The sequence below is a fragment of the Gymnogyps californianus genome, chromosome 4, assembly GCF_018139145.2.
Source record: "Gymnogyps californianus isolate 813 chromosome 4, ASM1813914v2, whole genome shotgun sequence".
Lineage (NCBI taxonomy): Eukaryota > Metazoa > Chordata > Aves > Accipitriformes > Cathartidae > Gymnogyps > Gymnogyps californianus.
In genome coordinates this window covers 30,016,059-30,031,784 of record NC_059474.1, presented here as the reverse complement: position 1 = coordinate 30,031,784, position 15,726 = coordinate 30,016,059, and the positions used below count along the sequence as shown (strand labels likewise).

The window sequence follows — 15,726 nt, the reverse complement described above, 5'->3', positions numbered from 1 at the left end:
TTGTAGCTTAAAGACAACCTTAAACAGTTTTTAACTGAAAACTCAACTACATAAAGATTCCAGTAAATTCCATCCTCTTCAGCTTGCTTTCCTTGAAAAAGATAAAAAGTGGAAAAACAACAGTAACACAGAATTATATTAATATTTGAAATACTTAATATTATTTTGCTGTAGAATGAAATTTGATTTGAGGAATGTTTTGGTTACTAATATTCATAGAATCATTTAGGTTGGAAAAGACCTTTAAGATCATTGAGTCCAAAGAGCTCCAAATGTTTGTCATCTATCAACTTAGAGTGTCCACTACTATAGTCTCTGGATGCTTTTTGCCTTTCACTAGCTGGCTTTCCACTTTACATCTCCCAAATACCAAGCATGAATTGCACATAGATCATCAAGTTTCTGCTATAAGGACAGTAACAGTACACCAGAAAGACTAGCATAAGACCTGTGACACTTCTGCCACAATGACCTCTCAGTGTCTTGTCCAAGAAGTCAGCATATTTTGTACATTACTTTTCAAAAGGAAAAAAAAAAACACCCTACATCAACTGTATGATGGTATAACAAACAAAAAAGCAAACACCAAACTTGTACTAAATACAAGGTAAACTGAGTAGCTTAGTTAAGTTTCCACAATTATTTAAAAATGAGAGGGAATTTCTCCAAAATACAAGAGCTGGCAATGTTAGGATCCTCTGCTTTTCAGCATATATAGCAAAAACAGAAGGATGGATAGCACAGGGAAGCTTATCAAGCCATACAGGTCCATTTTAGTCCATTTGTTCTCTATAAATGTCAGTAGAGCTGTCTACTAGCTGTAATTGAATTTGTGGTTTATTTTATGAAGATGCATGTTTATAAACCAGCTGAAGACTACAGATTCATCCTGCTTGCAAGCAGAAGACAAAAAATTTGCAGCATCTATGAGATTCATTTCCAAACACATTCTTCCTTTCCATCACTCCCCATTACTTTTACCCAAAGAAAACACAAAGAGTTTGTTTATTCATACCGCGTACTTTCTGAGGTTTCTTTTCCTCTGTTTTCTTTGCTTTTAATTAAATTTTGTATTCTGCTAAACGTTAGCAAAACTTGGAAAAAGAGCACCTGGTTGAGCTGAACAGATTTCTGTTGACCCTGCTATATGAAAGTTATACCTATAACAGTAATAGATTAAAAGTGTCTTTGGCTCTTGCTTCCATTATTGGAAGCCAAATTATTTGTGACATACAAAACCTTTTATGCAAACCTTTTATTTGTTGCAGGATTCATGCCAATTTGTGCTAAACAGTTTTCTAGAGTCAGTAACTAGCTTAACGTTTAAGAACAACAACAGTATTTCACTTAAAATCTTAGCAACCACAATTAGCCTAATGTTAGAAGTTATATTGCTTCTAAGTTCATTCTTTTAAGAACTAAACCAGCAGCTCCACTGATATTTCCTTACGGTTATACTATGGTAATATACACATTTACATCAGAAGTCTTAATAAAACGTGTGTGTTTTAGTAAGAGGCTTATTGTAAACATTAAATACCGCACTCCACTGAATTAATTTCTTGTGCAAACTGGCATCAAACATGGAATTAAGGTTACGCGTATTAGTACATGAGAAAGCAATGACTATGTATGTTTTACCACTATTAACTTTAAAGAGCGCTATTTAGTGTCATGGAAATCTGAACATGACTATTTCGCAGGGAAAGGTAGTATTTTCTCCTTAGCATCATGAAATTCTAGGTTTTGTATATGCATACATATTGTATATTTATGTATATACAAATATACACAAACACACACAAACAATTTTTGTCTTTGGCAGCTGAGTTTGACAAACAAAAACCAACAAAGAGATTGAACACAACTGACCACCTGTAGCACCACAATTACAACTTCCTGGTCCAGGGCAGCAAACTAATGTGCTTTTGCTAAACTAGGCTTAATCCTGAAAGTAGTCAAATTAATGACTTTCACTGACCTCAGTGATGGCAGAATAGGACCTTCAATACAGCTGAAAATTTCACATTCAACCTAAAACACTTTCCCCACCTTCCCCTGGATTGCATTCTAGAGAAATAGCAAAACTGCCAATACCTTGTAAAATATTTCTACAAAGAAGTAATGTTATTCTTCATTCCAAAACATCCACGGCCCCTTTTTTGCTAAATGCTCCGTGACTCAATATGGAACATTTTAATAAATCCTTAGGGATCAAAGTTTAATAGCACCGGATACTTCAAGGACCTATTTATAAAAATCAACACTAACATTACTTAATAAAGAAGCGTAAGGTAAAGACAACGTGACAAAATTACAGAACTTAAACATCATTCCATTCACTCATTTTCCCCAAAATAATCACTAGAACTGTCCTATACAGATAAGAAATGAGTGAAATAGGCAGTGGTCCCTACTAAAAAGTACTGTCATTTAATGCTGGTGTTTAAGATGCCCATTGCCTGCAATGGACATTCTGCTAGGAAATTCCAATCCCCAGCATGAAAGAAAAAGTAATGTTTTGACTATTCGATATCATATTTTTAATTACTTAGAAACACAAAGTTAGAGACCCTGGGAAAGGCTAACGTTACCAAAAAAAAAAAACCACCCAACCCCCTAAATCTGTATTACATATGTGCTAGGGGTGAGCAGACTTTATTCCCCAAACCCACTCATTTTAGCTAGAACTTTCAATTTCACTAGATCGCAACATAGACCAAACACTCTTGGTACACCAAAAATTAAAAGGAGTATGCCAAAGGCAATTTATGAAAGTCTAAAACCCATTTTTAAAAGGTACTTTAATTTGTTCATTTGTACCTGTAATGACTACTGCAGTTTTAACATTAAAAAGTCAGTACTTTTTTCTTCAAATGGAAATCATCTGTGGCATGTACAACTATTACAGTGTTTTTTTATATGTATATATATATTTTCTTTTTAAGACACCAATGTTTCATTTCTATTAAGCAACAGGTCAGGTTTGGCGAACTCCGGTGAAGAAAGTCACAGCATGTCTTCTCCCCTCAGAAACTGGCATCTCAAATAGTAACATTAAAATTGACAATAGTTCTTCACATAACTATGTCCAAGCAGTCTGTTCATTTCATTTTCTGAAATGCTACATTTGAGACCAAAAGAAAAACAAAATAACTAAAGTTTCAAACATGTAAGTGATGACTAGAAATATGCCACAAAATTATTTTTACAATACATTTCTGCAGAAATAATCCCTAGGAGAAGCTTTTTTTTTATACACATATACAAAATTTAGACAGCAATATACACATAATCACAGTGAAGACGCTGGCAAGTTCACCAATTTGTAGTGTAAATACAAAATGCAAAGCAGCCTTCAAAGAGAACAATGCTACACAGCAAGCATAGCTAGCTTGTTAAATAGCAAACATCAAAAGTTCCCTGCAAAAGGGATGCAGTGCAAGAAAAGCAGCATGCACTTTGATACAAATAGCAGTTTATGGCTAATGGTTGACATAACTGTGGTAACAGTGACTCTTGAGTGGCTGTGCATAGTTAAACTCCTATGTCATCTGTTTTCCTTTATACCATTCCACAAACTCATCCAACAACACTGGCCCTGTAGAGAGATCAAATAACTATTTTACAAAATTTTGTAAATGGACACTGAATGATTAAGCTCAGATAAATAAATTATTTTAGAACACCAACATATGGTAGTACTTACAGGCTCCATCTTCATCATAGTTACTGAGGTCAAGGTTAATTGTTCTGCTGAATTCAAGAACGTTACACCATTGGTCCTTATTGATAACTTTATATTTTGATTGCTGCTTAAGGCAAGAAACAGAAGTTACTAAAATGTATTTTCCACTGCCTCAAATCCAGATTTTCTTACAGAAAATGTAAACCTTGTGATGAATTATTTTAATCTGTATGCCATCTAAAACTACACAGGATTAAAGAAACCACTAAGTAGTCAAACTAGTGTTGAATAATCCATGTTTCTGATTAAGACATCTTTTAGTGGACAAACATACAGCAATAAAATCAACATCCAAAAGCAAATCAAAGACATTCTATACTTTGTCCTGCATTAAATAAACCTTAACAGCATAGGGATTTGGGGAAAAGAAAGAAAGGAAAGATAACCAGTTAGAACTGCTGCTTTGGGAGTCAGTATATTCTACAAAAATTCCTAGCTGTTCATTCTCCCTCTGGTTAAAGTATCAGAGAAGACAGATCAAAAAAACGTAATTCTGTTTCAAACTTCATACCTCTAGAAACTGGTGAAATACTGGAAAAAGGGACCATGTTTTTCCTAAAAGGAGGCCCAACATACACTTGGCAGTATTGATATCTAGGCTGCGCTGGTCCTTTTCCTGCATAAAAACGAAAAGGTCAAAAAGGGGAAAAAAAAAAAAAAAAGAGCATGATTTCAGGATTTTTCACTTCTCCCACTGTCTGTACTACAGCGCAACCATACATAAAATAAATTAACAAATAACTAATAAATAGCAGTATCTAACAGTGGTTTCTAATAAAACACAACTTCCTAGTAAAATTTCCTTCCTCATAGCTAATGGCTTGCTATACAGAGATGCTGCTTTCTATAGACTTTCCCAAAAAACTGTCACCACTATTTCAGATGAGGCATACACTCCTGTTTGACTTCAGACCTTTCTAGAAAGCAATGGCCATTAGACCCATACCCACGTTTGCATGTATGCCTGTGCATAGCCATACATATCCTAAAATAGTATCGCTGCACATATTCCCTGTGGTATTATTACAACTGCATGAACTGTCAGTAGATAGTTAAGCAGCTATCAAGTAACACTGACTATGCAAGAGTGAGACAAGGAGGTTCTTTGTTCTGTTATTCTACTGATTACATGAAATTCAGATTAAATTAATTATCAAATGAGCAGAAGGAACATAATATACTAGTACATGGAGACCCCTCTCAGAACTGTCCCAGTTTTAGTTCAACGTAGCAGTAGTATATTAAGGCTTAGGGGGTGATTTTTAGTTTCTGCTAAGAAAAAGCAGCAGCATCTGTATCCAGCAGATTCATTACATCTAATCAGAGGGAAAGTTAATATATTTGACAAGACAACTTCTGCACATCTCAAAAGTAACGTGTGTATATGTAAGATTCCATTTTGTTATTTTAAGTAGTTTATTCATCTACATTTGTTGTCTTAAAATTAAACAAATTTCGGTGAGAGATGGGACATAAACCCCCACCCTTTTATGCCTTGGTTATAGCAGTAAGCTACAAATTCAGAAATTAATGAAGTCACAAAAACCCAAAATTCCATATTAGCTACTGTAGACCTTGATCCCTCTATAGGTACTCATGATTGCAGACTGCAAAGTCTAAATTAAGAAAAACCAGGGATACAGAGACATCCAGGATTTGGGGAGTGCCTAACAGAACAGTGCAAGACAGCTACCCAAGACAGAGGGAATTGAGCCCTATGCCTCACCTGTACAAGTGCAGTTGTATGTATTACAGAACACACATCTTTAGCAAAAAAACAAGCTCAAAATATAACTGAATTGTCTTCTATCATGTAGGAAGGATGTGGTAGAGCAAGATCCCAGTTCTTAGACAACAACTGAATGCCTTAGCCACAGGGTTATCCTCTCTTCTTGAAACCCATTTCATACAAAATACACCTCAATTCTAAAATCATGTAGACAGAATTTAATGCAGATTTGTTTTGGAAGGAAAGCGGAGAGGCCAGCAACTCTGAAAACATCAGAAGCTGTTTTACATTCTGGTCACTAAATCCAAGAGGGACTTCACTCAATCTGATCTAGAGGAAAAAAGTAAACTCCAGGATGAACAAAGCTTTTCAATTAGTAATAAAGCTCAAAAACAAACCTGCAAAGCCATTTTTGTATTAATATGATACAATTTTTTCACTGATTTCCAACATCAAATAGTTCTGAAAACTAATCCTCTTTCCAAAGCCCATTTACACCTCTGTCAAACACCTTTAAGCAGAAATCATACTCCTGTGAGAATACATTTTATTTTCCATATGTTTATACTCTGAATTCTTCCCATACATTCAACTGTTAACGAAATCAGGCTCTGTTGCCTGTACTTTGGCCATGCTGTTTTCACTCTTATATTGTTAAGTTTCTACATTCTCCCTCTCCGATTACTGTTCAGAACAAATTGTTCAGATAAGCTCTTTATACCCACCTCCAACTGCCTAATGGCACATCTGCCATGACAGATGCTCCAATTTAATTCTTAACATACATTCCAGACACTTACATTCTCTTTCTTGGATACAGTGGAAAGAATATATTGACAAACTCTGATAAATTTCAGTATTTGTTTTACATTGATGATAGACAGCCTGAGATTTTTTTTTCCCCCCAATATTTCAGATAAAAGACCTATTTAAGCCATGAAATACAAGCATGTGTATGTTCTCAAACTTGGCAATGACAATGGCAAACGGGGAGTGAGGAATGTATTTGTGCTTAATACCAACATATGGTGTTTTAAATTATTGCCTCAAATCCAAGCTGACTTAAATCGTGCATGCCACATAAAACCTTGATGATACTTTTATTTTTATTGACAAACTAACTCTAAATACCAAATTACAACAGACACTTTCAAAAATTCTCTCTTAAAACTTCAGAAGTTTAGACAAGTGGTTTTTGCCATGGAGCACTTCCCTGAAATGATTACCCTTAGGATGGACAATCTTCTGAATCAAAACCCAAAACTTCTCCCATCAGCTTTTTTCTATCAATTACTTTAATTATTCTGATAAAAATTAGGTACAGATTCATCTGACGCATCTAGATAAATATATCAGCCTTTTTCAGCATTCATTTCTATTCTTACTGGATGCCATTCTCCTATAGACTTCTGCTGGCTCCACAGTATTAAAAGTTCGACAATTCTATTAATCTAACATTGTTTTGACAATTCCCCTGTTGATATGCCTTTGACTTGCAGTTCTACAATCTGGGGGGTTTTTGTCACAAATGATGTCACAGCATCTGTGTCTCAATGTTTAAATTCTTTTTCAAGGCCACTGTTTGCCACATCAATTTGGTACCTCTTGAAAAAACTCCACCCGCTATCCTTTCTCTAAGTTTCTGCACTTACTTTTGACAGGCCATCGGCTGGCACAGATTTGCTACTAGTAAAACATTTTTTAATCTATTCCAAATATTTCATCAGTATCTTGAACTTCTTTGGCAATGTTACTTATTTCTAGCCTTTGCATTTTATGTTGAGCAAAATTGGCAGAATAAGTCTTCACACAGCAAAGAAGGAATTAAGATGTTGATATGGCTTTTTTTCCTCTCATACTAATACCGTGCATTCTGTCATATTCAGCTGTAGGTTTCCTTGGTTAAAAGTGAACTACCATGCAGAAAGCACTGATGTACTATATATCTGAGTTACTTACGACAGACTTAACTATCAGAATTGCTATCAGTTCAATTTCTTCTCATTATTTTTCTCAGGTTACTTTTTTTGCTGCAAATTTTCTTGGTGCTTTTGGTTCTCCTGCACTGAAATCTGAGCTTCAGTTTTGCCTGTGATCATTTTTATGTTAAATCTTCTGTACATTCCATCACGGTAGCAAGATGGATGTCCTAATTCCATGTCAAAATGTTAACTCAGAAAATTAAAGTTCTTTTATTCCTCCCTTTAGGTAGGAATAGCCCTATGCACATTATGGGTTCCAATACCAGGTACAATTTTATCACTACATATTTTGTAGTAGCAAGACTGATACCAGGATATTGTTTAATAAATACTGAGAACATCATTAACGACCTTCCAACAGTCTTCTGAACCAGTATTTATATTACGTCATATCCAGCTTTTATCACATTAGTTATTTTTACCACCTGCAGAAATGCCTGAAGTGCCTTCCTGTTTTAAATATGTTTATGCTCACAAAATTCAAATAGTAAGAGGAAAAACCAGGGTAATTATAAAGCCAGTGGAAGTAAGTGGCAAAGCTCCAATATGCAACAGAATAGGGCCTAAATGATTTCCTTAAAGTCACAAAATAGCTTGAAACAGAGAGGTAACAAAACATGTCAAAACAGTAAACCACTGAACACCAAGGATCCTATATACTTTTCTTTTCCAGTTCTGGCATTTTGCATATAATTTTTTAGAACGTGAACAGTTCCATTTGTTAGAAGCAATCCTGAGTGGTATCTTAAGAGAAGGATACTTGGAAGTATACAGTCTTTCAATTATTACTTATGAAAGTAAAAGTTTTAATTTCAGATGCTGGTCTTCCACAGTACTTACCCGTGCAAAGTCAAATGCATATCTATAAATAAGTTTAAAATTGGTAGGCTCATTTAATAAAGATCTCAAGTAATCCAGAGAATTTCTCAATTTTTCTGTAGTATCACATCTACAAGAAAAGCACAAAGTGAACTTAGTGTCTGCATTCTTATACAGATGTCTAATGTTTAGAAAAGAATCTCTAACATGTATCCCCATCAACCTGTTCAAAATACATCACTCTGTACAAAGGTATGTTTATGGGTTTGTCTGCGTAAAATGCCTTGATTAAACCCACAGTGTGTAATGGATTTAGATAAAATAGCAAAGTCTTACACTGGTAATCTGATAAAAATTTGTTTGGCTTTGTGGAAAATGCACTCTCCAACAGATTAAACTAAGAGCTTGTCTACACATGGCAAACAACCAGCAAACCACAGCAGTGAAACAATACTTCTATAGTTTCAGCAAAACTATATAACTTCCTACACTGTTTTAGTGATTCTGTTCTGGAAGACAAGTCAAAACACAGTTCTTTCTCCAACTCTCTATGAAACATGATTATTCAACTACATTTATGTAAATTATGCCATGAAGATAAGCTCTCAACTGAAGAAAGCAACTCTTAGAAAGAACATGACAATGCAGAGCCACACAAAGGCTTTGCATTATTTAGCATTTTAAACTACACATGCCCTAACAACATACCAATATCTAATAGATAGGTCCAATCCAGTGACAAAGATAGATGTCCTTGGGAACAGAAACAATGTCGAACCTCATGACATTTCTGTTTTCTTGAGACTGCAGACATTTTAATCCAACTTTATTTAAACATGCAGCTGTCAGGTTTCAAGTTGTCTCTAAGTGGCCATATCACTGTGAATAGGACTAAAAATGTATCGCTTCTACTCCACAGTAAGAGCTCTCTGCTTTAGGTATTATGAGTCAAAATATCAAAGTGTGTTTTTTCTAAAAAAACTGGGTTTACTGTAACAAACTTCAGAGGTTTTTCAAAGCACTTACTGTAGTGATGTCATTCCTTTTAACCATTCTTGTAATGTAAAGTAGCCCATGTTTTGTGCATCCAACTTCCATGCTAGTACAAGCATAACTACCTGTTTTCAAGAGAAAAAAAATGAAGACTGAAAAGAATTAACAAAATGATCCACACATTTTTTCAAATAACTACTGTTTAGTAGGCTACAAATGCTTTACTCGTATAAATGGAATGTTCAGATCTTTGCCACACTACTTTAAAAGTTAAAAACCCTGACAGTGACAAACCTATACATAATCCAAACAAAGAGAAGATAACAGTGCAAAGATACAGAGTGAACATCCACCCACATTACCAGCAGCCACCTTACTTCAAGGGAGCATGCAGAGTCATCTAGTGAGCGGTGCAATGAGGAAGATGAGATGGTGCAAAAGCTACAGAAAAGGTTTCCCAAAACAACTACAAAATTTAAGTACCAATTTGATGACAAGTTACATTTGATATTGGTTAAACTCTCATCCAGATGAACATCAGTTGCAATCCATGAGCTCTGTGAAATCCAATTATTCTAAAGCTAATAATGATCCCACCTGAATCCAGCTACCCCAGGGTACCGTCAGCCTACCTAATTTTGCAAGTCTGAATGTGCAGTGTAATTCAAGTAGATGTTAATTAAAGCTAGGTGAACTAACATCAACAAACATCAAAACAGAGGCTGATACATAAATACTTCAGTTTTGCCCAAAAGGAAACAGAGTCCTTTTCATATTCCACACAGAAGACTGAAGCAATAAAGAATTTAGATAAAGTGATACCATAAGATTACTATCTTATTCAGGAACTTAAGAAACTACTGTTGATGTATACATGGAAAAACTTGCAGGACAACTGACCCTGCAGACTACCAAAAAAAAAAATCTAGTCATTTAAATTTGCAACTCAGCCATTAACTAGGTAATGTTAGTGCAGCTCTAGAAGGTTTTTAATGCGAAATCAGAGTATCTACTTATATACTCGAACGTTTGCATAAATCTCAACGGTTTATTACACTATAATGGACTCCAAAATTAGCAAATTACATCTTATATTTCCAGTAAATCTTTCAAAACCACATTTCTCATTTTACTTAGTCAGAGATGATGCTTTATGAATCCTGTAAAAGATGGGACTTGCATATACATTTAAAGAGCAAAAATCAGTCACTAGGAAAAAGTCTGTAAAAGGCATCACTATTCCTTTTTAAATTATATTTACTTCTATATATACATACATATAAAATATATATAATTATATATATTCCTTATTTGTGTTTTGAAATGGCATAATGGGAGTGCTAATATTGCTCACAATATTTGAAATCCCTCTCTCTCCTAGAAAACCCAAAGAAAACATTACTTTGTAGTTTTGTAGTTGCTACATTAAATCTCCAGTGTTGTTGCATTGTTTCAGGAAAGAAAACCATCAGCCTTCCCCCCCCCCCCTTTTTTTTTTTTAAATCTCTTAATCTCTTTCTTTTTTGGAGGTGTGGGAAAGTCAAAGAGAAGGGGTGGCAGCAAAGACAAACTGAGTTTTTACAAGTTGACAGTTTGGGGTTTAAAATAAAGGCAAGTTGTTTCCAAATTTGTATATAAACCTCCCTGGTTTATATTTCTTTAATTTTTTTTTTTAAACTCCCAAGAATTTTTGAATTCTTGATGGAAAAATAAAAGATATAAGACTGGCTCATGTACTTCATAACAGATGAGGCATCTTTTGAATGGACTTCGAACTTACATTTTCTGGTTCAACTCCAATGTCTTCACAAAATTTCTCCATACCTTCTGGCCCTACAATGTCATCAGTGCCTGCAAACAAAAGGCATTTTACTTATCTCTGAAAATTAAAACAGTCTGACCTTTACAGCACAAGAGAAATGCAATCACGCAGTACAACCTGAACTTCCATACAGGTTTTGTTTGTTTGTTTGTTTTGACATGCAATAAATATTTCCACACTTAGTATCAGACTTGGATACATTTAAATCTTTATCTCACCTTTGGAAACAGAGACAGAAAAACTGTGAAAAAACTTTTCATTCCTGACAACATCCTTTATTCTACCCATTTACTGAGATAATCTTGGAAGAGTAAATTAGTAAGATCTTTAAGAATGCACTTAAGACTAGCAGAACATCCACATAATATTACCATGGTTAAATGAGTAGATGATGGTTGGTGAAACTATTTTCTTGGCTTGACTCTCTACTGTTATCATAAGATCGTATCACATAAAACTGTGATGCACAGCTATACAGGATACAAGACATCATCATTCCCAGAATCTCATTCCTTGTTGTCTCATATACTATCTTTATATAATGTTATCTACAAAAAAAAAGCCTAAAATAAAATTCTTGTGCTCCTGTTTATTCGTATTGCTATTCCATGGCCACACATTATCTGAATTTTAGTAATTGCAGGGGGAAGGAAGACATGAATTACAGCTATTTCTTTGCCGACTTAAAAGGAAAAAAAAGATTCAAAATATAGATGCTATTAAAATGCACTACTATTAAAACATTCTGATAAAATCAAGATATTTGTAACTTCTACAATACTCTATTGAAAAAATTATATAGGCATTAAGAATTGTACTGTGCAATTACATTTTTTTAAGTACATTTAAAGTATTTGGACTATTTTGTTAAAATTATTTCTCATGTTTAAAAGGGCTCATTTTGGGAAAAAAAACATTAGAGGGCGAAATGCCTACTTTCATCCAATATAAAGATCACATGTGCAAGAAGTTTTATAAAGGGAAGATCAATCCATGTTTTATTATTAGGTGACCTACTATTCTAGAAATAACAAGGTTTAATTATATCTTTTCCCGTCTTCTCATGACATCCTCCCACAGTTCTCTGAGTGTACACAACAGTCTTTAAAAAGACTCATTCTGTAATGTAAAGACACACTGGGGAAAAAAAAAAACAAATGCAGTGTCAACTGTCTGCATATATAAAGGAGAAGACTTATGAAGCAAGAACACAAAAGAGATTATTCTTTGAAAATTCATTTTTTAGAATGTTACTCAATATTGTAAACGGAATCATACTCTCTGTTTTTCTCTGTTTTATCTTATTGTATGCATCCAATGGAAACCCAAAAGTTCTTTCATAAACAGCCTTCCTTTCATCCCTTCTTTCCATGAAAGTCTTGACAAAAATGAGTTACCCCTGTTGCTAGAGTAAAAAAATAAATCAAGCTGGTCAGAAAAGCAGAGAATCTAACAGGTTAGATTTGGCTTGAATTTGTCTGAATCTCCTCTCACAGACTGCAACAGACAAGTGAGATCTCAAAGCATTTAATTTATGTAATTTTATTAGAAGAAAAAAAATTTTATTACATCAAATTAAGTCACTCTTCATTATGCATAAGAAGTAGACAAAACAGAATAAGCTGTGAGCAATGTTATCCAAGACAGCATCAGAAAACTGCAAGATGACGTTATTTTCTTTGTCAATCACCTATTTCATTTCCTTTTGGTCTTTACAGTCATGAGACCATTTTTCCCACTGAAGAACACTTCAAGTTCTCCCTTTCAGAAAACCATGTGTAAAAAAATGAATACAACAACCAACTTCACTATTAAAGGATCATCTTGTGTGACTGCAGATCATAATTAACAATCCTAGAAGTAATGCCTGAAGAAAGTTCTCATACACAAGGGCAAGAATAAACAATCCAGTCTACCTTCCCTATACCTTGTAATGGAAAACTATATAAAGACAAGACTAGTATGGGATACTTGAATTTATTCACTTCTTTGCTTGAAACCATAAGCACCAGATTCACCAGGGACAAAACTAATGTCACTACCTCCCCCATCCCTTTTTTTTTTTTTTTTTTTTTAAAGACAGACTTCTCCTGAAGCATAATTCTGTACTATTCAGCACTAACATGGCAGACAACAGAACTTCTAAAGCCAGAGAGGTAACAACACTTTGGACAGAAATACAGCTTTAACCATAGATTTGAATAGTAAAGTATGCATGTTCCAAAATATTTTAAATTACATACCTTCTGTATTTTTTTTATAGAATAGAGACAAAGACAAAATTGCCCCTTGAACTCTTCAACTTCATGCTACACAGAACATAAGAAAAGCTTCTTCAAGATTTTTACAAAAAAGCCTCTATATTCAGTCTTGGAAAAGCTCAGTTAATGCAATTTTTATATTCCAATGTAGATTAAATTGTTATTAGGAGGAAATTTGCATTTCACCCTTACCTGCATATTCATAGAACCACTCTAAGCATCTCTTACTTGAAAAGACTTCTTCCTCTGCTTTTATTCTAGTCGAATCATATTTTCTATACATACTTAAAAAAAGAAAGAGAAACAAGTAATCAATTCATCAATTTTTTAAAAGCAGTCTTTTAGTCAACAGCCACTGTAAGCAGCAACGTTTTTCTTTTCATGAACCAGTTTACCCAACATTCTGACCTCATATCCAGTCATTTGGGACACTGCTTAACAGAGTAAAATCACTGAACCTAAATACTGTTTGCTCAGTCTGTCACACTTCAACTGATTCATAATGGTCATCCATGTACATGAACTCTCCTTACAAGAAATACAGATTAGTTCAAATTCAACCCCAAACTACTTTGTATAAGTTCAAGTAAGACTTGTGCACACCATTAGTTACCACAGTTAACTGATGGGCTGCAACTTGGCTGTGGGTCTAAACCCAGAGTAATTCCATGTCACAATCAACACAGGTCCTACCTGTAGGCGCACACATACTTTGTGCACTTTGAATTATTAACTAAGGAGAACTGCACATATTATTTTTGCCTCCTCAAAAAATCCTACAAAAGGCATAAAGGCCAAAATACACATGACCCACACTTACATTATTCTTAAGCCAGTAAGTTGGTAACACAAAAGAACCACAGAGAATAGGTTACAGGTCCTCACTGACAATAACTCAAGGAACCTCATTCATCGTGGGGTAAACAGTTATCTGAAAAGCTAGATCCATAGTGCCCCTTCCCCCAGAGATGACGAGCAAGGTAATGCTCTCCTTCGACAAGAAGCATAAGGAATTTTAACTACATTGAGGAAACAACACTGAAGTACCAGTCTCCTGAATTTAGTATCTGAAATATCTAAAGCACAGAAGGCATAGCAGAAGTTGAGTTACTCCACCCTGTTTAGACTTTTCTGAAACAGAGATTATCATTTGTGCCTGCTAGAGGAAAGAGATTCAGCAGTCCAAGTAGTTGTTCACTGCTGCATACGCATTCTCTGATCCATTTCCACCACTCTGCAGTAGCTTGGGCTCATAAAAGCTGAAAAGAGCCGAGCAACAAATGGCTTACACCAGAGGAGGTAGCCAAGAACAGCTCTGTAAGTGTTCCAAGCATGCAGCCCTTCCTCTTACAGTGTCAAACCCTGCTGGGGGAGGACAACAAAGTGGTTAATTGGTTCAAGGAGAATTCTGAAACAACTTGATGAAATTAATTTGGAGTTGATTTCATCACCATTTTGTCCTTCTAGAAAGACATGTAAAAGATGTCTATACTTACGAGCTTAGAGTACACTGATCCCACTATCCTCCACCTAGCTTGGCTATCAGCTATGAGGAACTGTAGCTAGAAGTTAACGGCACACAGATCATTCTGACAGTAATTCAAAGAACTACTTCATGTTTATTGTCATAGTTCCTTTAAAGCAACTAACCATTAGAAAAGTTATACTAGTCAGAGCAAAATGATAAATTGCTAATTGGAAGACAAATACAAATGAGGCTCTTAAGAAATTTCAAGATGGAAAGAAAAATTAACAGTGTACTGAAACACACTGATTTGCAACAAACTGAAACACTGCAGAAAAATGCCAGCCATACATGTCTCAGAAATACATATATTCATATACCCACAATTTGTAGGGGTTTTTTTTTCATTTTCATTTTGAAAACACTTTTTTCTATTTGAATTACCTACTTTGTATAAGCTTTACTGCAGTTGCAAAGGAACAGGCTGACAGCACTGCCCAGTAAGTAAACAACTAAGTCAGAAGGTATGTCAGAGTTGGAACAATTTTTTTTTTTTTTTTTTTAAAACAGGTCTGATAACATTCTCTTACTTGCAAAATGAACTGTGATTATGAAAGACCTATCCAATATTTTTTAGGCTATTCTGAATTCAGAGGAAACAAAAAATTGTCTTGACACAAAGAAAGGAGGCATTCTGCCACTTTGGCAAAAGTCTAATTATTCAGTATCCCCTTTTTTGTGGCAAACAAACGTGACAAACACCAACTGGAATACCAAGTTGAAAATTCATTGTAGCAAGAGCTAGTCAACATCTTTATTCTATTCTATTTATCCAAGAAGTCTGTAAGAGCACTGCTGGGACCTAGGACATGCAAAGCTAATGTGGTTCCCAAAGACAGACATTCAT

At 34.8% G+C, this 15,726-nt stretch overlaps 1 protein-coding gene across 8 annotated transcripts in view; it reads right to left on the bottom strand.

Annotated features, from left to right (window-relative positions):
- Positions 1–746: 746 nt before the first annotated feature.
- Positions 747–15,726, bottom strand: part of DCUN1D4 (defective in cullin neddylation 1 domain containing 4) — a 40,919-nt gene continuing 25,939 nt past the window's right edge. For 7 of the 8 annotated variants that reach the window (XM_050895828.1, XM_050895830.1, XM_050895829.1 and 4 more), the window contains 7 exons: positions 13,547–13,638; positions 11,052–11,122; positions 9,305–9,396; positions 8,300–8,408; positions 4,260–4,364; positions 3,710–3,812; positions 747–3,601 (listed from right to left, as the gene is read on the bottom strand). In XM_050895828.1, coding sequence (XP_050751785.1) covers positions 3,546–3,601; positions 3,710–3,812; positions 4,260–4,364; positions 8,300–8,408; positions 9,305–9,396; positions 11,052–11,122; positions 13,547–13,638 — 628 coding nt within the window. In that variant the 3' untranslated portion in view covers positions 747–3,545. The remainder of the gene's footprint in view (positions 3,602–3,709; positions 3,813–4,259; positions 4,365–8,299; positions 8,409–9,304; positions 9,397–11,051; positions 11,123–13,546; positions 13,639–15,726) is intronic. The other variant, XM_050895832.1, reaches the window with a different exon arrangement.